The 23736-nt window shown below is 42.7% G+C and overlaps 1 protein-coding gene across 1 annotated transcript in view; it reads right to left on the reverse strand.

Annotated features, from left to right (window-relative positions):
* Window positions 1-23477, reverse strand: part of kazna (kazrin, periplakin interacting protein a) — a gene marked incomplete at its 5' end in the record, with an annotated part of 180355 nt that extends 156878 nt beyond the window's left edge. The window contains one exon of the mRNA XM_080535245.1: window positions 23402-23477. Within this exon, the coding sequence (XP_080391371.1) occupies window positions 23402-23477 (76 nt within the window). The remainder of the gene's footprint in view (window positions 1-23401) is intronic.
* Window positions 23478-23736: the final 259 nt, after the last annotated feature.

Consider the following 23736-nt stretch of genomic DNA (forward strand, 5'->3'; position numbering starts at 1 on the left):
CTATTTGCATATTTGTGTGCCTTAGCTTTTAAGCTTCTACACTGACTGACCCCCACAACTTTAATTATCTATTCATGAATTAAAAACTTTATTCAGCGATAGAGTAAATGACGAGTCATGAACATTGTTGTTGTTAGAACATTGTTGTTAGAACATGTTAGAACAGCAGAAACCAGACAAACACACACACACATACAGTATGCAAATCTAAAATCCTCTCTCAAATCAAGCCCACGTAAAACACAGCCTGGATTAATGTGTTACGTAATCTTTCACTGTGCCTGACATTTCCAAACAAACAGGCTTAGTAGTTGGGAATTAGACGAGTCTGTACCAAAGGCAACAGAGAGAAGTCGTGAGAGGGGTCTTGGAGAAGTTATCTTTGCTCAAGGTGAGAGTATTTCACACAGGAGCAGGCAGAGCTGCTGCCAGTTCTTTGAACGTATGAGTCGCTGCCTCAGTTCATAGTAACACAAACTGACTGTGTCAGACCTCAGTAGACTGTCTGGAGATGTGGGAGTGAGAGACAGGGCAGAGAAAGGAGAGGTAGAAAGATGAAGAGGGAGTGGGAGACAGGGCAATGAGAAAGGAGGGAGAGAGAGCGATGGGGGGGAGGGCAGAGAGAGTGAATGAGAGGTAGTGGAAGAGAGAGAAGAAAGAGAGAGAGGGCAGAGTGAGAGAGAGAGAGTGGGGGACAGGGCAGAGATAGAGCAAGAGATAGAGAGGGTAGAGAGAAGGAGAGAGAGAAAGGTAAGTGTACTTGTACTTGGTTTTTAATGTGTTGGTTTTCATTTCTCATCAGCTATGGTGGAGGCAAAATGACGTGTGGCTACAGAGTCCACTTTAATGGCTCTCTGGATCTATTTGGGTCGCTGCTGAAATGGTAGGGATGAGAACTATCAGACATGATCAGGCTTGCAGACTTAGGTTGTGTTGTGTGATAGTAGTGATTCAGGAGTTTCCTTTCCCACAGCTAGAGTGCCCTCCACTGGGCAATTACTGAACCTGCAAATCCTGACGACAACACAGAGACACATAGCATCCCAATCTCTACCAATGTTTACATATATAACAATAGAGGATAGAACAGTGATCTATCTATGGAGATAAACCTTAATATAAAGTGTGCTTAGGTCGTATTGTACCATGTAGGGCAGACAGATTCGACCACAGTAACTAAATTGAGACATGACATCTCACTTTTAATGAATTCAAGAACTCTGGATGCTGTCTGCATTCTAATTGGCCATGGCCAGGTTGATGCTCCCTTTTGAGTTAGAAAATTGTAAAGGGTAATAATTGTTATATATGATTGTTATATATGATATATATATATATATATATATATATATATATAACATATTGTATGTGAAAAGAGATTTCAAAGCTAGATACAATCAATAAAAGAAGTGTCATGGAAAAACAATCATTGCTCCCCATGGTTCTGACCAGTTTTTCCGGCTATTGCTATTACTCGAGTGCTCCATATCTGTACCAGACCTCTCCAGCAAATGTCTATTCTACCATCTGAATATTCTCGATAGTAAGTAAGGGCCAACAAGCGACAAAAGTTACAAGATTATAGTCCCTGTAATGTAGGACTATTTGTCATTGTCAGGCATAAGATTGATTGGGGGGATAAACATAATAACTATGTGAGACATCTGCACCACCACTGAGCAGAGAGAGTGAGAGAAATATAGAGATGGTTTTCTCTCCTCTCATTCTCTGTCTGGGCTCAGTGGTGTTGTCCATGTCTCACACGGCTCTGTTTTCTATTTCATATGGACTGTTTGGAAGACAGGATCCTAATCCTACAGGATCCAGTTCACACAATGTATAGGAGGGACACCACACAAATATGTATGCTTAAGTTAACCATGTCGAATTGTAGAACAATTATATTAATCGAATGTTACAGAGAAGCCCCATGTGATATCACTATGAACATAGGACAGAATTATCGTGTTTTTCCAATTATTAGAGGAGCATCCACTCATATTTCAGGTATCCAATTATTCTCCTCTAAAAATATGTTATTCTTTTTTTTTCTCACCAACATTTGTAAAAGTAAATCACCATGGGTTGCATAATTGATCATCCCTGTTCTAAACCTTTTTTCATGGGTGTATAGTATACCACTTTTTCATGATCCGATACTGTCTGAGGTCTCAAAAAGAGGTGGAATGACCTAAAAAAAAGGGTCGCAGCAAGAGGCCATAACACAATGCTCTAACACACACACACACACACACAGGATTCAGAACATCCCATTCCACTGACACATGCCTTCTCTATTTGAACGACCACATCAACCATGAGGTGGACTCGGGCAAGTACTGCGGCATGGTCATGCTGGACCTCCAGAAGGCCTTCGACACAGTAGATCACCACATATTGTTAGATAAACTGAAAGCAATTGGGTTCGATAGAACATCGGTGAGCTGGATGCAATCCTACTTAGAGGGGAGGGAACAGGTGGTTAGTGTGAACGGAACACTGTCCCCCCCCCTCCCAGTGACCTGCGGCGTTCCACAAGGAAGCATATTGGGACCTTTACTGTTCCTAATATATGTGAATGACATGTCATCAGCATGTGATTGCAATTTGTTCCTGTTCGCGGATGACTGGGCTCTGCTGGTCTCTGACAGGGACATATTGCAGGTGGAAAAAGCGCTAAGCACTGAACTGAGTAGAATCTGCATCTGGCTAGCTGACAATAAACTATCAATACACCTAGGTAAAACTGAAACCATCCTATACGGATCCCCATCTAAACTCAGAAAGGCTGTAAATTTCAAAATAAAAGTGGGTAACATTAATATCACAAGAAAAGAGGATATTACATACCTGGGCTCCATCTTAGAGGCAAATCTTTCCGGAGATAAAATGGCAGCAAAAGTAATCAAAAAAGTGAACCATAGAACTAGATTCTTGTACAGGATATCCTCACTTGTCAGTAAAAACACACTGAGGACCCTATCAGGAGCTCTCATTCAATGTCACTTCGACTATGCCGTAACATCATGGTACTATAGAACCACAAAGGCCCATAAAACAAGACTCCAGACAGCCCAAAATAAACTGGTTAGGCTTCTGCTAGGCCTCAACCCTAGGACACATCTAACCGCTGCTCATTTTTGAGCCTTGATTGGCTACGAGTAGTTGACAGAGTGCAGCAGCTTGCACTGGGCCTGGTCTTCAAGATACGCTACACCACAAAGACACCCAAGTACCTGTCAACATACTTCCAAAAAGTGAACAACGTCCACACATACAATACCAGAGGAAGCTCCACGAACCACGTTCAACCGCGTTGCACCACAAACAAGGGGTTAAACTCGTTTGCAAACTATGCAGTAAAAATGTGGAACGCCCTTCCTATAATCTTAAAGGAGTGCAAAACACTGCCCACCTTCAAAACCACTCTCAAAAAACATTTACAGGAGGCTGCAATCCGTAACTGGACCCTCTAAATCAAAAATCAGATTAAAAGACCCGAACTACCCACTGTACATACTTTGTGTTTTGTCCCCCGCCCCCACCTGTGGTGTATGTCCCCACCTGTCCTACCCGCTGTACATACCTTATGTTTTGTTGTATTGTTCTTCCCATGATGGATGTATGTTTATCTTGTAGATAGTACTAGTTATTTGTCTGTATTATCTTGTAGATAGTACTAGTTGTTTTTTTTGTCTGTCTTACATGTAACGATGAATTGAGAATCAAGGACCCCAATTGAAATAAGCCAGTGGCTTTCTTGGGTTTTTATCCTGTTAGTTGACCTTGTATGTAATATGTACTTTCATGTACCTACTTCTGCAAATCTTCTAATAAAGTTTTCAATCAATCAATCAAAAACACACACACACGCATGCACGCACACGCACGCACACACACACACACACACACACTACTTTTTAATTCACCCTCTCCTCCCCTTCTCCCAATCTTCTGCAGTAACAGACAAGATGAGTGCTGTTTAATGAGCTTTTATATGTGTGTTTATATTGCACCAAATGCAGACGGTAGCTTAGCATTGGCGCGGCTATATGACGTCATCAGTGGTCAACAAAGCACAGATCCACAGGCAATTCACATTATAGCAGGAGATTTCAATCATGTCGACCTGAAGGCAGTACTACCCAAGTTCTATCAGCATGTTAAATGTGCAACAAGAGGAGAAAAAACACTGGACAAGGTATACACCAACATCAAACGTGCTTACAAGGCTAGACCGCTAGATCATCTAGGCATGTCTGACCATGTGTCAATCCTCCTGATCCCAGCATACACTACCATGGGGAAAAGTGCTCCCATCACCACTAAGACTGTCAGAACCTGGCCAGAAGGGTCCGCTCCACTGCAGATCTGCCTAAATGACACCCCATGGCAGGAATATGAGCATGAGGACCTGGAACCGTTCACGTCGTCGGTTCTGAACCACATAGTGAACTGCACCAACTCAGTCACCGTGGACAAACGGGTCCGGGTCTACCCCAACACGAAGCCATGGATGACTAGGAAGGTCCAAAAACTGATCAACGAGAGGGACAACGCCTTCTTCGCAGGGAAGAGCACACCGCTGTACAGCACCACCAGGGCTAACCTAAAGCGCGGCATCAAAGAGGCCAAGGCAGACCACAGAGAGAAGATTGAGGAATGCTTCCTGAGCAACGACTCCAGGCGGATGTGGCAGGGGGTTCAGCACATGACAAACTTCAGAGCCAACAGGCTCACAGCCGCAGAGGACGACCCCCTGCTGGCGGGAAAGCTGAACACCTTCTAAGCCCGGTTCGACGAGGGGCGAACGGAGGTAACCACAACACAAACACCCCTCTCTCCAGCTCTCAGCAGCCTCACCCTCACAGAGCATGAAGTGAGACGCGTGCTGAAGGCGGTGGACCCCAGGAAAGCCTTGGGGCCGGATGGCGTCCTGGGACGGGTGCTGAGGGACTGCGCCGACCAGCTGGCCGGGGTTTTCACCAACATCTTCAACCAGTCCCTGTCCCAGGCCACCATCCCACCCTGCCTGAAAACCTCAACTATCATCCCAGTCCCGAAGAAAAGCACGGTGAGCTGCCTAAACGACTACCGCCCGGTGGCACTCACACCAATCATCATGAAGTGCTTCGAGAAACTAGTCCGGGCCCACATACTCACACGCCTCCCGCCCAACCTGGATCCATACCAGTTCGCCTACAGAGCCCACAGGTCCACAGAGGACGCCATCGCGACGACTCTCCACGCCACTCTATCCCACCTGGAGAGGGGAAACAGCTACGCGAGACTGCTCTTTGTGGACTTCAGCTCCGCCTTCAACACCATCCTTCCAGACAGGCTAGTGACCAAACTACTAGACCTGGGTCTATCACACTCTATATGTGCATGGATCAAGGACTTCCTGACCGACCGCCCCCAGAGGGTGCGGGTGGGCCCCCACACCTCCACAGCCCTCAGACTCAGCACTGGGTCCCCCCAGGGCTGCGTGCTAAGCCCCATCCTCTACAACCTCTACACCTACGACTTCACCCCCGTCCACCCCAGCAACTCCATCGTAAAGTTTGCAGACGACACCACCGTGGTGGGATGCATCTCGGGGGGGGGACGAGGCGGCGTACAGGGATGAGGTAGAGCAACTGAGCAAGCTGTGCAAGGTTAACAACCTGCTGCTGAACAAGTCAAAGACCCAGGAAATCATCGTAGACTTCAGGAGGAAAAAGTCAGAGATCCAGCCCCTGCTCATCGACGGAGAGAGCGTGGAGAGAGTCTCAACCCTCTGATTCCTGGGGGTGCAAATGCAGGATGACCTGACCTGGAAGGACAACACAAAAGCCACCACAAGCCATGCTGGCCAATCCCTCCCACCCGATGTACTGCGAGCTGGCGGGGATGAGGAGCAAGTTCAGCCACAGATTTGTTCTCCCCCGTCAAAAAACAAAAAGATTTGGACAGTCCTTTGTTCCAGCTGCACTCCGACTCTACAACCAGGCCCTGCAGGGTGGGGGAGACCTGGAGCTGGAACTTTGGAACTTGGAACTTTTTACTTATTGAGCCTGCACTGTTTTATGTATTTTATTGAATGTTTTCTGTCTGCCCTAACTGAGCTGTTTGACAACAAAATTTCCCCATTGGGGACAATAAAGGTTTTCAATCAATCAATCAATCAATCAATCAAGAAGGCACAACAGCGGCTATACATCCTGAGAGTCCTCAGGAAGGAACACAGCAAGCAGGAGATACTGGTGACCTTCTACCGCGGCGCAGTGGAGAGCATCCTCACCTACGGCATCTGCAACTGGTTCTCCAGCTGCACAACCGCGGAGAGAAATGCGCTACAGAGAGTCGTGAGAACAGCCCAGAAGATCACCGGCGCCCCCCTCCCCTCTCTGGAAGAGCTGTACAACACACGCTGTCTCAGGAAGGCCTCCAAGATCTCCAGGGACCCAACCCACCCTGGGTACGAACACTTTACCCGGCTGCCCTCGAAAAGACGGTTCAGGACCATGGCCGCAAGGACAAACAGACTGAAGAACAGCTTCTACCACAGGGCCGTCCAGGCCCTGAACACAGCAAAGACCTAGGTTCTGGGCCCTGGACAGTCTGGACGGATTGATGGCAGCTGCTGGACTGAAAAAATCAGGTGTAGTGCTGAGGCACAAATATGTACATTTCAAGCCTTCAAACTGCGACACTTTAAATAAATGTGCAATAACACTATGTGCAATATGACAACCCTAGTCGTCTATCTGTACAGTATAGTATAGTGGATAGTGTACATAGCCTTTATTTATGTAAACCAGCTCCTTCCCTTCTTGTGTTTTTTTTAAAGTTTTTTTTTTTTCTTTCCTAACACCAGGGGAGCCACCCTTCCTAAATTTCGTTGTTTGGTACCTGTACTGTAGCAATGACAATAAAGACCATTCATTCATTCATTCATTCATTCATTCATTTATAGGGCTAAGAGTTCTGCTCCTCTCTCTACTCTGTTCTGAGAAACTGCGTCTCTGAACATACACTATTTGACCTAAAGTATGTGGACACCCGAACATCACTCCCATATGTGCAGGGTTCGAGTTATAAACTGAGCTTTGTGGGGGTCTCCAAAATAACAGTGCGAAATGTTCTCATGCACGCGCGCGAATCATGCCCACACAGCGTTGGGACTTACAAGTTTTAATTAGCCATAGGCTACTCATTTCACCACATCAACAGCACCACATGAAACAACAGCTATAAGCGATAGTCACAGGTATCTCTGCCAATAATTTTGTTGTTTTTGCTATACAGTCCATTCACTTTTCCTGTTAGCACGACACATTGTCCACATCTCCATTTCCAGTGACATCGCACCTGACATAAATAATCATGTATGCTCGTCCATGAATTGTGCTTTCATCTAATGTTATGCTACTACGGGAATCAAGTGATTTGACATTAGAAATGAATTTGTTTCATCTCTTGTGCAATGTGCTACAATCTGGGCACATGAATGATCGGATCGGTGAGCAGGGGCCAACTGTCGTGCCATTCATCTCATTAAGTTTCATAATTGGATTCAGTTTTGTATAAGGCATCCTTTCTTTAGCGACAGTATAAGCTGCTCTGAACGAACTAGCTGTCTCCTTATACATACTGGAGGTGAGTTCTGCTACTTTCTTCGGAAGCACTTGGTTTTGTTTGAGCTCTGCTATTTCAACAGTTTCAACGTTAGGTGTCATAACAGGGCAGCTGAATTCAAGTTTGGTTTCTTGGATGAAAACACGAAACTTTCCAGGCTTGTCGACTCGGTCGGAAGCAGTGGCCTTTTTTGGGGCGGCATGATAGCTAGCTACTGAATGTTTTCTTCTCAATAATCGTGTTTTCACGTTTGCAAGCGCTCAACGATCATATTCTGCTGTTGCACAATATTCTACTGCGCCCCATAGTGTCTTGGTGGTAAAGTGCAGGCAGTCAAAGGCATACTGTCATTCACAGGAGATTAATGCTGGTGCGCGTAGTTCTTTTGGAAAACGTGTTTATTTTAGAATATTTCTCATATAAATAAATATAAATAATACTCATTACATTGACATTTTTGATCAAATAATGGTTGTGGTAATGTATTATTAGCGACCCCCACAGATGTATGATTTTACTGCTTTCATGGGAGCTCAGACCTTCCTTATGGGAGCTCAGCTCCCATTGGCTCCCACATAACTCGAACCCTGCATATGTGTCACGGTGGGACAAAGTCTGCATATCTGCAATTCTCAAGTTGCGCAAATGACCAAAAAGCTTATTTTTTATGTGTGTTTTCAGTTTTTTTCATATCGCGAAAGTGTAAGTGTTGAAGAGCCCACTCGATATAACAAACAACAGTTTTAGGATCACTAAATACGTGAGAATATGTGAATTGGATTCACTGTATAGTCTGCTGTGTAAACTAGGTAAGTGATACATGGCTTATCAACAAACAGTTGGCAGGCCGGCATTGTAAATAAGAATGTTGTTCTTAATTGTCTCGCCTGGTAAAATAAAGGTAAAATAAATAAAATTAAAAATATGTGTAGTTATGTGTTTTTAGCATGTTGATGTTCTATCAGCAAGTTGTGAGGTGCTAAACATGCAGTTAGATGTTCATAGCGATGTTCCTTGCTAGCTTGCTAGCTACTAGCAGCTGTTTTGCATGTGTTTTGATTAGGGATGTCCCGATCCCACTTTTTCACTACCGATACCGATACCTGGGCTTCAGGTATCTGCGATACCGATATATCAATCCGATATTTGTATTTATTTTTTTACTCCTGAATAATAACAAATACTTTACCCCATTATATAGTCCACAACAACAGTTGGCTATTAAAGACTGCCAGCCTTTATTCAAGCAACAAAAACAGTACTCTGCGGTACTCAGTGACCAACTGGTTTAAAGTTAAAACAATTTAGCAGCATTCAGCATTGTAGAAAAAAAAAGTTACTGTCTGATTTCTAGTTTTAGTGCCTTCAGGTTTTTATTCTATTTATCTTCTCTTACGGCAAAGCAACTATAGCACCCTTTTTTAAAGTGTAGCCTGGTGACACCCACTGGTGAGACCATAAACCAGTCGCAGAATCGAAGGGGTCGGAAAGTGAAACGTATTGTGTCAACAACATCACACACACATTCACACACCAATGGCGGCAAGCTACCATGCAAGGTGCCGGCCTGCTCACTGGGAGCAATTTGGGGTTCAGTGTCTTGCCCAAGGACACTTTGACATATGGCCAGCTGGGGCTCGAACCGCCGATCTGCCAACCTTGCGATCATTAGACGGCGGCTCTACCTCCTGCGCCACAGCCGCCCCAAGCCTAATAAAACATTCTTCTTCTCCTTCTTCTCCTCCTCCTCCTCCTCCTCCTCCTCCTCCTCCTCCCCCCACGCACACACATGGGGTACAATGACTCTCAGTAACCCCCCCATAGACCACTGTGGTCAATCCAATTTAGCATTTGCACTAATGCTAGTTGCACACACACCTGGTCAATGTGAACTCTCTTCTTTCGTGTAACGTCAGAGGTCCAACTCGGTGTCGCGTAGCCATGCCCGCATCTCTGGTTCTAGGTCGAAGAGGCTGGCTTCTGAGGGTGGTCTATATAAGGGGCAGATGGTGATTATGTGGTCGGCGGTCTGCTCTGGGTCACCGCACTCGCATGCCGCACTGTCCGCCAGGCCCCACGCCTTCATTGATGTTTTAAAGCGACCGACACCAGTTCGTAGACGGTTCAGTGTGGTCCATTGCCGGCGTGGTAGGTCGTCTCCTCCAATGGCGCCATCTCCTGGGTCCCAGATGTAGCGGTGGATTCGGGAGGGCCCGGCTGACTCCCACTCCTGCTTCCAAGCTGCTGCCAACCATGCATCTCTGGAGATGTCCTCAGAGGTGGAGTTGAGCATGGCTTGTGCTGCCTTGTTGTAAGGGTGGCGGGTCTTGAGTCGGCTTGGAGGTGCTGGTGTTATGGTGGTGTTGTGCAGGATGTGCCAGTCATGCTTTTGTGCCTTCCTGGCCAGGGCGAGGGTGGCAGCCTCCCGTCGGAGGCCGGCCGGTGCTATTCCCGCGAGGACTGGCAAGAGGGACACAGGGGTAGGCTTCAAGCATCCAGTTATTATTCTGAGGGAGGTATTGATAGCCACGTCGACCTTTCTCGCATGAGGGCTTCTGCTCCAGACTGGGGCGCAGTATTGAATGAATGGTCTTTATTGTCATTGCTATAGTACAGGTACCAAACAACGAAATTTAGGAGGGGTGGCTCCCCTGGTGCTAGGAAAGAAAAAAAAAGAAGAAAAAAAACAAGAAGGGAAGGAGCTGGTTTACATAAATAAAGGCTATGGACACTATCCACTATACTATACTGTACAGATAGACGACTAGGGTTGTCATATTGCACATAGTGTTATTGCACATTCATTTGAAGTGTCGCAGTTTGCAGGCTAGAAATGTACATATTTGTGCCTCAGCACTACACCTGATTTTTTCAGTCCAGCAGCTGCCATCAATCCGTCCAGACTGTCCAGGGCCCAGAACCTAGGTCTTTGCTGTGTTCAGGGCCTGGATGGCCCTGGGGTAGAAGCTGTGCTTCAGTCTGTTTGTCCTTGCTCCGCTGCAGAGAAGACCAGGGCTTGGGTGGATATTCTTAGCGTCTTAGCGGAGGCTCCCCAGGTTGTACCAGCAAGGCGGCGGATCAGCGCGGCCCTGGATGTCACTTTGGCCTTGACTTCTTCCAGGTGTTGCTTGAAGGATAATGTCCGATCCAGGCGCACTCCAAGGTACTTCGGGGCTTGCTGGACCTCCAGACATTTGTTGTCAACGCGCACCTCAAGTTCCCTCCTGGCTTCTCTGGTGCTAAGGTGGTATTCCGCTGCGACTGTCTTTCCGACACTGAGTTGTAGACGCCACCTTCGAAGGTATGCTACCAGTGTGCCTATGTCTACGTTAAGACCCTCTTCCATCGCCTTCCACGTTGGTCGGCTCAGCATGATGGCAAGATCGTCTGCGTAGCCATACTTTCTAGATGATGGATGATGATGATGATGGATGATGATGGATGATGATGGAGGAGAAGACGACAGCCTCCACGTGGCCTCCTCTGCAAGTAACAAGAAATGGTGCAAGACCAACTTGAAACTAATGTCGCCAACCAAACGTCGAGCTGGCAGGCTTAGGACCGGCGGACGGGCAGTCATCCCCACCGTCGAAAACCGAGGCCTGTCAGTGCTTCAACTCAAAAAATGTGAACTCTCAATTACCCTTTGCACCACTGCTGTTTACAAATACTACATTTACACATACCATATTTTTTGGACATTGCACATAGCTCCTTTGATATAGTCACTACATATATAACTGTATACCATACTGCACATAGCTACCTTAACTGTACATAGCTCATAATTGTATATACCTCTAACTACCGTACTTGCCATACTGTACCTATCTCTATTATGTATTTTTTTATATCATGTTTTATATCACTATTTATTTTATTTCTGGTTAGTGGGTGGTGGTCTGTGGGTCTCATGGTATGGATTGTACTTGCACTATGCACTATGCAACATAATCAAATCAAGCATTGTGACTGGCCGAGAAGCGTTCCAGTCATTCTTCAGGATATTACTTTTTGGAAACACGTTTTATGCTTAAATGCATCATCCTTATGCTGCTAAACTAGCAAACTGGCTAGCTAGCTTGTATAAGCCAGGCCAGCCAGGTAGAGAATAGAGATATGTTTACTGGGATGCCATAGGCCTACCAATTATATTAGACCATGCATTCTAGAATTAACAATATTGAGAGATCGAGGTAATATAACTAAACAAATACAACTAGAAAATCATCTTTTAAAAATGAATGTAAAATGTAATTAATAGAAATGCAATTTTCTTGTGAGGAAAAAGTTATGACACCCCCATATTTATTACTACGGTACTTAACATGCCTAAAAAAGAATCAAGTCCAGCAAATGATTAGAACATGGTTAGAGAGGATTTTGGAGGAGCCTGTCTTATTTAAACCTCAGACATTTTGTTTGGTTTGCTCTTGATTGTTGAAGTGAGTGGTATCACCATGGCAAGATCAAAAGAGCTCTCTGAGGCTTTCAGAAAGAAGGTTGTAGATGTTAATGAAGTCTCTACAATCCTAAAATGTCATCATGGGACCTACAGGTAGCTCTTGCCACAGTTGATGTCAAAGTATACACATCTACCATCAGAAAGAGACTGCACAAGTGTTCTTAGGGCAAGACTAAAGTTTGCCAGAGAACACCTAGACAAACACCAGGACTTCTGGAACAATGTGTTTTGGACAGATCAATCCAAAGTTCAATTATTTCGGCACACTAACAGAAGACATGTTTGGCGCAAACCAAAGACAGCATTTGAGCACAAGAACTTCATACCAACTGTGAAGCATGGGGGTAGAAATGGCATGGTTTGGGGCTGCTTTGCTGCAGCAGGGCCTGGCCATCTCCACTATGAATTCTTTATTGTATCAGAGGGTGCTTGAGAAAATTGTGAGACCATCTCTCCAAAAGTTTAAGCTAAAGGGGATGTGGACCATGCAACCTGACAATGACCCAAAACATTCCAGTAAATCCACCAAGGAATGGCTCAAAAGAAAGAAATGGAGAGTTCTGGAATGGCCAGTTGGAAGTCCTATTGAGATTCTGTGGGGTGATTTGAAACGGGCTGTGCATGCAGGACACCCCTCAAACATCACACAGTTTAAAGAATTCAGCATTGAGGAGTGGGGGAAACTTTGTTCCAGTCGAGATTGGTAGGCAGTTACAGGAAACGTCTAAGTTTGTGGTTATTTCAGCCAAAGGGGGCAATATCAGCCTCAGTAGGAATTGGCATCTTTGTTGTCATTTATTTAACAAAAAAATAAAGTAAGTTTATCTATAGATATTGTTTGAAAGAAGATCAAATATCCATATTTCTTTAAAAAATTAATTAAAAAAAACTAATAACTAATAACTAATAGTTTTGTGAACTACTTTTATAGGTGGAGGAAATAAACCTATACAATACTGGTATATCATGGGGAAAAAACAGTCATTGCTTATTGTTAGAATTGTTATTGTCAGAGTAACCCTGTTGCATAAAAGCAATAACACACAAGAGGGTGTGCTATTGATAACAAATCAGAACAGTTGTGATTGTCGATGGATGGTTGACCGCATCACAACTGTTTTGATGTCCACAATATAGCACACCCTATTGTGTGTTATTGCTTGAATAACATTTGTTAAAACTGTGACAGTACATGACAAATGACCGAAAAGCATGAGACTAAGCTCCCTTTAAGCTCCCTTTCAGCCTTCATTCAAACTACTTCTTCCCACACAACCCACACCATCTTCTCTCCTCCTCTACCTGTAATTGAAAATCTTGCATTTGAGGCAGTGCTTTGGGTTGGTGGGTGGTGGTGGTGGTCATTTATAGAAAACAATAGAAAACATGGCCGCCCATAAATATGCACCTGTCGACAACACAGCAATGTCTCTGTCCCAGTGTGATTATCAGCACAGAGAGGCGGAGGGGACATGAATCACACTTGACAGGACCATTTCCTCTCCCTGTCATGAGCAATGATGCAGCCTGGGGGCAAAGCTGTGGTGTATCATGGAAACAAAAACAAGAGGGAATACTTTAAACAGTGAATGCGCAATAAGCCTGGTCTAAGAGGGTTTAATGTTAAGTTGAAAAAGAAATGTAACGTTTCATTAGAGGACTCTCTTGTCTTCAAATGGATTTGCTCCAACAAATAATCATAATATTTTACTGTTTCGCGTACCTTAGATGTTGTCTGTTGACCAGTAGTAGCACCATCCGTGAAGCCCCTGTTATTTAATGCCACAGCAGCCAAGTAGCTAACATAGCTTTGGCTAGCAGTTTAACATGGATTCTCAATTTTGCCCAACAGCCGATATACTAGTGTCTTGGCTGCTGCGGCAAATGTAATGACAGGCACTTCGCAGATGGTGTCACTACTGATCAACAGACAACATCTTAGGTATTGATTGAGAATTGATTGATTGATTGATTGATTGATTGAGAATGTTTGTTTATTTTGGTCCCCTATACAATTCACAATACAGATATAAGAAAATGTACATAGTCACAATTTATAACATCAGGACCAAAAAGGTGTAGGCTGAAGCCGTGGCTTATTGCGCCTACCCTTGTTACATGTATGCATGTCCCCCCATGAATGCATAATCAAAACATTGAAACTTTTATTTAAAAAATGTCACTTACGCATGTCAACAAAAAGTTCAAAAAATAAAATAAAAATACCAAACAAAAACTATATTTAAACCTCTGTTTTATACTTGTTAATCATCTTATTTTTAAATAATTTTTTTAATCCTTTTAATGTACTACACATTTTCATTTCCTTTTCAAAAGTATTCCATAAATTAACTCCTTTAACTGTTATACATCTTTGTTTTGCATTTGTTCTAATCTTTGTTTTCATAAACATACATATTCCTCTGAGTTCATAATTACTCTGTCTAACTTGAAATAGTCTCTGGATACAGTCTGGAAGCATCTTATTTTTTACTTTATACATGAGGTATGAGATGTTAGAAAGAAATTATGTTTTGGGTGATGTCTCTGGTGACCTTTGCCTGGTACCCGTGTAACTGACCAACCCCGGGTCTCATGCATGTGTTAAACTGCTGAGTGAAAGCCACTTGCACACTACATTGTACACCCACAACTGCATGGCCGTGCACAGCTCCAACTCAGTGATTAAGTTCACTGATGACACAACAGTGATTGGCCTGATCACCGACGGCGATGAGACAACCTTTCAGCAGAGAGGTCGACCACCTGGCTCAGTATAGCCAGGAGAACCTCTCTCTCTCAATGTTGATAAGACCAAGGAGCTAGTGGTGGACGTCAGGAAGAAAGGATGGGAACAGCACCCCTTCACCATCAATGGTTCTGCTGTAGAGAGGGTCAGCAGTTTTAAGTTCCTCGGCATCCACATCACAGACAACCTCACCTGGCCCCTGGCCCCAAAATGCCCCATGCATACAACCTTCCCTACCCCTAATCTGTTGCTTGTTGTTTATGTGTCTTTTGTTTTTCCCATATTGTCAGCGTCTTTGAGCCCCGGAAAAGCGCTATATAAATACAATGAATTATTATTATTATTATTATAAATAGAAAAAATAATACATATAATAATTAGTAATAATTACTATAAGTAATAGTTATATTGTAAATATTTTAGAATATAATATAATATAATAATGTATTCCTCCAAAATATTAAAACATCCTGAATACTGCATGTCACACTCAATCATAAATGAATTGCCTATGTTTGGAATTTGTGCCGTATCATTCACCATTGATCTCTCACCTTCATGGAGAAAACATATCCAGAGATGGATTGTCTAGATTGGAAGGCGTTGATGCCTGAAGGGAGGATTCACAGGGAGGGAAGTAGAGGATTAGAAACTGGGATTGACACTGACAGAGTCAATGGTGGAATCACATGCTCTGGGGGCATTTTCCATCTACTGCTACAGATAACAGCCAACACCAAGGCCAAATATAGGCAAGAAAAACAACACCAGTCCAGTGAAGACAGTGAACATCATTCGTCTGTGAAAGATACCACATCATACAGACTGGAAGACAATTGCTATGGCTGCAATTAGCTTTCAACCATTCAAAAAGATTAGATCTGTCTGAACAGCCAAAAGTAAGAAAATACAGTTTTTTCATTATGACTCATGAAGCATAAACCCAGAGATGAACTGGGCTATTACAAAAAAGAACACTAACAGTTTTAACCAACCAAAGTCTATCACTAACATCCTCATCTGTAATCTTTATAAGTGCACCAGCTAGTACCACACGAGAAACTCACCTTTCTCTACCTAAAGGCGGGATATATCTTACAAGCTTTTCCTAGCTTATGCGACCTTGAAGATAGAATGAATAGCCTATTAATGCTGGCTCAAATCTGCACTCACCGGACTCTTTATTAGGAACACCTGTACACCTTCTCATTCATTCAGGTGGGGTGGGGAATGTTTTCTTGGCACACTTTGGGCCCGTTAATAACGATCAATTATCGCTTGAATGCCACAGCCTATGGGAGTATTATTACTGACCGTGTGCATCCCTTTATGGCCACAATGTACCTATCTTCTAATGGCTACTTCCAGCATGATAATGCACCATGTCCAAAGCAAAAGTTGTTTCAAACTGGTTTCATGAACATGACAATGAGTGTTCTTCAGTGAACACCTTTGGAATGTGGTAGAACAGGAGATTCACAACTTGAAAGTTCATAGTAAATGCCAAAAATGTAAATGTAAATGTAAAATGTAAATGTATGAGTATAGTGTATGTGCCTCCAGCAATGAGAGCACACTGTGATCTCTATTCACAATGACCCTTGTGTCTCTGGGGTATGAGCGACGAGCTCATATTGATTTCTGCATTAAGGCGCTGGTTCAGTGGAGGGTACAGAGATTAGGTGTGTTACAGTCTGGACTGGTCCTCTGCCTTTGGTGCTCGAAGCTTAAAAGGAGGAGAGTATGAGGGGAGCCTCAGTGTCCCAGTGCAATAAATGTCCCACAGCCCATCACTTTAATCCAAATGACTGCCGATAGTAGTCTAAAAAAAGAAATTCTGTCATATAATGTAGTTATGTAACCCCTATGTAAACCCCTTCTTCTATGCTTCAATAAATGGTGCTCTATAGCTTCTTGGAGATACAGTATATGGGACCTATGTTCCCTTCCAATGGATCATAACGGCAACAGGAACACATACAGTTATCTACTGACATTACTCGCACCATCCTCATCCCTGCCCCTAAAATACAAGCTCTCTGAGCTTGCATGGCCTTCTCCTGACTATTGGTATTGTGGCCACAGCAGGATGCCCACCAGCCTCATGTGATCCTTCATAGTTGAGGTGGAGGGGAACACCCTGGGCTCTGACTCCTGTGAAGAGGGCTCATTGGTGCTGACTGATGACCTGTATTCATCTGTGATAAGAGTTGTACAGTATGTATAGTATGTATTCCTCATTATATTGATTACTTATGGTAAGGGTTAGGAATTGCTTTTAAGTGGTTAGGGTAAGGGTATGTTGTCAGGGGAAGGTAATAGAAAACATTAGCAAGAACAAAAGAAGAAAACCACTAAAAGCACTGTTGTCAAAACTGGCCCAATGCCGATTCGAATTATCAACCTTCAGGTTGTAGTCTTGGTTGTACATGCACGCATCAACCCCAACCTACCACCAACTAAAGCATTCTTTTGTTTGTATCATTGCTATGATAATTACAGTGCCTTCAGAAAGTATTCAGACCCCTTAACTTTTTCCACATTTTGTTGTGTTATAGACTCAATTTAAAATTGATTAAATTAAAAGAATTTGCCATCGATGCACACACAATACCCCGGAATGACAAGGCAAAAACACGTTTTTAGAAATGTCAGTAAATATGTCATGTACAAGTATGAGGACCCTTTGCTATGCTCTTACGATAAGCTAAAATGCAAAAATGTCATCAACAAATCACTCAATAATATCGTAATGCAAGGACAATAGTCCATGTAACTTTGGAATTAATATTGTTGTTTTTATAGGATCTCTGATTTGCATAGGAATCAATTACACTGTGTGGATCAGATGGTCATTATAAAATGAGCAAATAGAGAGGAACAAAACTGCTCAGGAATGCGACCCTGATGACTGGGGAGACTTACAACTGACCGTTTTTTTGTGATAAATGTTGTTGTTATAATTTAAATAAAAAACAAATACTACAGAAAACAGCAGAAACTAAAAACAAAAATGACGACCCACCATGCTTCATTAAGTTCAACAATTCAGACACACTTCATTATAGGCAGATAATTCCACTGTCCTGGAGAGGCAGTGTTTACACTGCATGATGATGCTGTTGCCTTTTACGTCCTTCACATCAAACAGCTTGCTTACATATGGCCAGGGATGTCCATGTTCCTTCTCTCCTCCAGATTCAGAGGTGCTAATGTCTCTGTGACCAGGATCTTCCTCCTCTCAAACTTCCATCTCCATCCTTCCTACACTCCTTCAACGCGGTTTGATTTGATTGGTATGTTTGTGTTTAGGAGCATTGCTTGCTATTTTATATGATTGTGTACATTGACAGCAGTTTTGACACCAGTGCTCTTTTATTGTTTTTGTGCTAAAACCTGCCTGTAATGATGTCGTTAAAGATATGATTGTACAGTACTCTGTAACGAATAACAAAAGGAGAGTAGAGAGTATTAGTATAATACTTCATAAAAAATATCCTCAAGTAAAAGTAGAATCTTGACTTCTTGAAATATATACTCAATTACAGTAACATGAGTAGTTTACTTTACACCTCTGGAATTAGGTATTGTAATCTGACAAATAGGGAAAGTGCTTAAACGTCAATATCTGCACATCCAGGTTATGATATAGTGCTGGATAGGATGGTTAAGTGATGGTAGATCATTCAGATCAACTTTTTTCACTTATCCTACTGACTTTTCTCCTCAAAATCTCAAACATTTTCCCCTGCAAAAGAAATCATCCCTTACATGCCAAACCTTTAGTGGTGTTTTTTTATTTTTTATTATTAATTCCATACCCCCTTTCTAGGAGCTATGACTCACCAGACACACATTATATGTTACCCTCTTTACCTGGCACACTCACTCACACATACTCACTGCAGACTATCAGGGCAACTCAGCGTGAATCCTTCTACTGTACATGATTAGCAACATTGAGCGTATGAAGCTAATCTCCAACCTCAGGGAAGCCCACTGGGTAAGTATAAAGAATCTCCAGTGAGTTTGTACCAGACACGAGATGCACCAAAGCAGGGGGGCATTAATCCCATCAAGTAGCACCTAGGGAAGATGCGTGGAAAGACAAAAACATACAGTAGGGGAAATAAGTATTCAACACATCAACAATTTGTTAATTCAACTATTTCTATTGCAGCTATTCACATGAATTTTAGACCAGACATTGGTATTAATTCAATAAAACTACACAGCTTAAGAAATTGTAACATTCCAATCCATAAAAAAAGTTATGTGCAATAAATAAAATTTTTCCACCACTGTAGTTTACTGAGGGTTTTCAGAATTCTGGTAGTTATGGGGAGAAATTGGATCGATGTGGATCGATGGATCAATAAAGAGGAACAGTCTTTTTTCTTCTTTCTGTTGCGACAGCAGGCTTAGAGCACAGGGACCTCTGATCCTACGATGGATGACAGTTAAAGATGAAAACTTCAATTACATACCAGACATTATGAGGCAGGGCCTCTGTGGATTATTCCACCAGCGACTGTGTCAATGCACGCGAGAGGAGACTCTAAAAATAGAAAAACAGCCATCTCTTATTTAAACACACTCTCTCTCTCTCTCTCTCCCTCTCTCTCCCTCTCCCCTCTCTCTCTCTCTCTCTCTCTCTCTCTCTCTCTCTCTCTCTCTCTCTGCAGACATGTTGCAAGGCTTCAAAGAGCATAGATAGAGCAGGGAGAGACTAGCAGTAATAGGAAGCTACACAGAGAATAATGTCATCCTCCCTAACACAGAGAGACACCAAGGCTGAATGCACCAAGAGCTCTCAGAGATCTCTCACCAATAACTGATGGGTAGGAGTCATTGGAAGTAAACAAGGCAGTCTGACTTGAGTTTCAAACTCTTTGATGAGAGGCAACAGAGAGGGAGATGTAAAATAATGTATAATCCCCATTTGACAAAAGAGCAAAGGTTGACTGTAAACAGATAAGAGCACAACCCAAAACAATACAAAAAGTCAGTAGGTCTGCTATACAGAATATAGCATTGCAACAGTCCCAAGACATGTTAAAGAGAGAGAAATATACTTTAGTACAGTACTATCAAGTATAGAATCAACCAAAATTCATGTTTCTCTGTGCATGGGTTTGTTCATTTTCACTGTGATTTGCCGTACTTTGCATGTTGTAGCAGACACCACCCTCTGACAGTGTTGAGCAGATACCTACTCACAGCTATTTCAATTAAGGAAGCTAGCCAATTCCAACTAATGTAATCACCTATTGGTGTAACAAAAACATTGCTCAATATTATAACTAGTCTGAACCTTCTTTAGAGACAACATTATATTATTTTGAATAGCAAATCTGAAGAAATGCTATGACTCAACATGCAAGCTAATGAGAGAGAGCAAAAAAATACTACAGACTCAAAATAGACCAAATAGAACATGCCGTCCTGAAGAGATGAAAACATGTACGCCTGAAATTTACTCCCGAAAACTCATGGGTTTATGTGCTAGAAGTGCTGTGACACTCTGTGCTTCAGGCAAACTCAGCCTTTAAAGAGGATTTGACCCAGCACAAAGAACCCGAAACTCAAACAGCCGACAATGCACTGACATCCATGCATGATCACACACACACGCACACAGCTCTGACATCACATAAAAATGTGCACTCACAAGCGCACACACACACACACACACACACACACACACACACACACACACACACACACACACATACACACACATCATCTTCTCTACAGAGGTGGAATCTGCACCTCTAACTATCAATACTTCACTGAACCTTTGTCCAAAGGTGTTATTCAGACAATATCATAGACATTGCATCTACAGCGCATTCAACCAAAGGACTCTCACTGTAGTTAAACCAACTGCATTTTATTTTACTGCAGGGATCTGCAAATATGGAGAGGAATAAAGATAATAGCCTATTTAATGAAGGGGTAATACACTCAAAGCTATGTGCTGTAAAAATACACACGACAATTAACCAAATCTAAAGCAAAATCCCGCCCACAGAAAGAATGTACACTCACAGAACACTTTATTAGGAACACTATACGAATACTCGGTAGGGCCTCACTTTGCTCTTAAAACAGCTTCAATTGTTCGTGGCATTGATTCCACAAGATGTTGGAAACATTCCTTTGAGATTCTGATCGATGATGATATGATTGCATCATGTAATTAGCAGCCATTTTTGGCTATTAGGCTAACGGTATTAACAGGCTCAAAGTGTTCCAAGAAAACATTTCCCATACCATGACACCCCTTCCACCAACTTGGTTACATTTACATGTTACCAGGTATACAGGTGTTCCTAATAAAGTGTTCGGTGAGTGTATTATGTTTCCTAACCGAGAAAACAAAAACCTAGCTAGAACCTAGAAACTGGATGTTTTTGGCATGAATATTCATCGGTATGAGTAATGTTACCATTGCATTGTCCACTAGCTGCTGCAACACTTGTGTGTAGCTGGCTAATTTATTGTCACACATTATTATATTCTTACTAGCTATTAAACAACACAGGAGTAACCTAGCTAGCTAGTGTCCAGGTATGAGACTAGACTAGTTGTTCATGCAGTTTGTGTGTCCATGTGTGAGACATCTGTAGTGCACTGTAAGGTTTGATAACAAGGAAGGTACCTTTTACTGGCGTATTTATTAAGGGAACACAAAATGGAGGAACTTATTTTAAGATCAGTTTGAACCAAGCCTAAGACTTGTCAAACTTAACTATAAGGGTCTAAAAGGGCCAGGCTGCTATCCTGCTTACCAGCCTAAGTCTTCAGCTGTCTTTCAGGCCAGGTCCTCTCCTGGCTTCTTCCCTGGGGTTTGGCGCACTAGCTATCTTCCTTCAGAGCTCACTTCTGTGAGAATGCCAGCAGCTTTTAAGTACTGCCCAACGAGCCTCCTCAGGTGTGCCTAACGAGGCAAGTGGCTTCATGTGAGATGTGCAAACAATGCTCAAACAGTGGCATTCCCTAGCTACACCCCGTCAAGATGCCACACATCATTAGCCAAGTTGCATCTAGCTACCATCACTCTCTTTGGGAAGACTGTATCCATACAGTATGTCCTGTTGCAATTGTGCGAAGCACTAAACCATGACAAAAGATTTTTTTGCCAACAGTCACCATCATTTTGCTTATACTATTAGTAGTAGATATTTTAGCTATCTTGGCTAATCTTGTAACCGAGAGCAGAGCATATTATTTCTGCAGGAGAAGAGGGGGAGTGAAAACAAAACACAAGCTGCACCGACAGTCAAAAAAGGGGAAATGTATTTGTTTGTGTATTGGTTTGAAAGCCAGTCTTGTTGCAGTTAACCAACATTCTTTAAGTGGGTGGGCTTTTGCGCAACATCAGTCATCTTTCCCAAAAGGCCAGTCCTCATGTTTTCCTTTGAACCTGCTTGTTTTCCTCCTACAACACAAGCAGTGGTGTGGCCACTCCAGTTTCAGCAACTCCAGATCTGGCCTTTAATGTTTCAAAAATGCAGTAAGAAAATTAAAAAAAAACAAAGAAAAGGTTTTGTTTTGATGGTGACTGCTCAAGGGGGTACATTTTGTCACATAAAATCTCAAGCCTGTTTCACAGACTCATTTGTTTAACGTTGCCTTAGGGCTTTTCTGTTCTCTGAGGTTAATTAGCACTGTTCCGGTGTCTGATCATTTTTGCTAGCTTGTCACCCTTTTATATCCTGATTAAAAAAAACATTTACATCAATTATAACAGCAGCAAGATAAGCGAGATAATGTGAAAACTGAGTATAGCAGGGTTTACTGATAACAGTGTTGAAATCACTGCATGATTATTTTATTAGGAATTTACAGTTTGTGTCATGAAGAATGGGTTGGAACAAAATGTATTTATTAGGATTGTGAGTAAGAACAAAATGACTTATTACAGGTTCTTAAAAACTGTCATTAAAATCTTTACTGTTAACTTTTCTGTTACAATATAAAACATAAATTGACTTCTGTTTTCAAAGGAACCAACTACATTGAACATCAGGTTTGGATCCCATTCATTAGAATAAGGTATCGCAATGGAATCTGGACTAAGATTCAAGCATACTGTTAGTACCATGTCACTCTGTGTGTTCTTACACCATAGCATCTAACACCAGAAACCAGTACAGTATCTGTATCCAGTTGTCTAAGTAAAACGTCAGGGTAGCCTCTTGCAGAATGGATACAAAAAAAGAAGCATTGAATCCTATTTTAGAAAAGATATTACAGTACATTACTTAATTGCTTGTCATTATTCACAAGAATCCCTTCAAAATCCCCCAAACACTTTTGTCAGTGATTTTAAGCAGCTATGCTGAGTACAATTAGTTTGTATATTATTTGCCATGTTAACAAAAAACAAAAAATGTATCAGACTTGTGTCAAGCTGAGAGGAGGATGAATTGGTAGAATAGAATAACCAGGTTGTAGAATAACCTGTCTCAGCTATTAGTGAAAATGTAATTTATTATAATAATTCTCTTACTCTTGACTTTCTTTTTATGTTCATACGTGGGGGTGGATACTGTACTCACTGGCTTGCATGAGTTGCCCCTGGCGACCAAACACCTGGGAGAAGGTGGTGCTGCTGCAGGTGAGAGTGTCCTCCATGGTTGACCTTCTCAGGGGAGAAGTTCCTCCACTTTATCCAGGGAAGGCGTAACAAGGGTCAGCTGGGTGGTGGTGGTGGTGGTGGTTGTAATGCCGGAGCTCCCTTCCTTCACAGCTGTTTTGCACCAGCTATGCAGTCTGCCACTGGTTTGAGATCAGTGCTGTTTCACGGTCCGCCTGCTATTGTGTGAATTCCAGCTGCTCTTCGATTGGTCTGAGATCTGTGCTGCCCTTCCCTCCTCCTCATTAGTCCTCCTAT

The sequence above is a fragment of the Nansenia antarctica genome, assembly GCF_963989245.1.
Source record: "Nansenia antarctica genome assembly, chromosome: 6".
In the NCBI taxonomy this organism is placed as follows: domain Eukaryota; kingdom Metazoa; phylum Chordata; class Actinopteri; order Argentiniformes; family Microstomatidae; genus Nansenia; species Nansenia antarctica.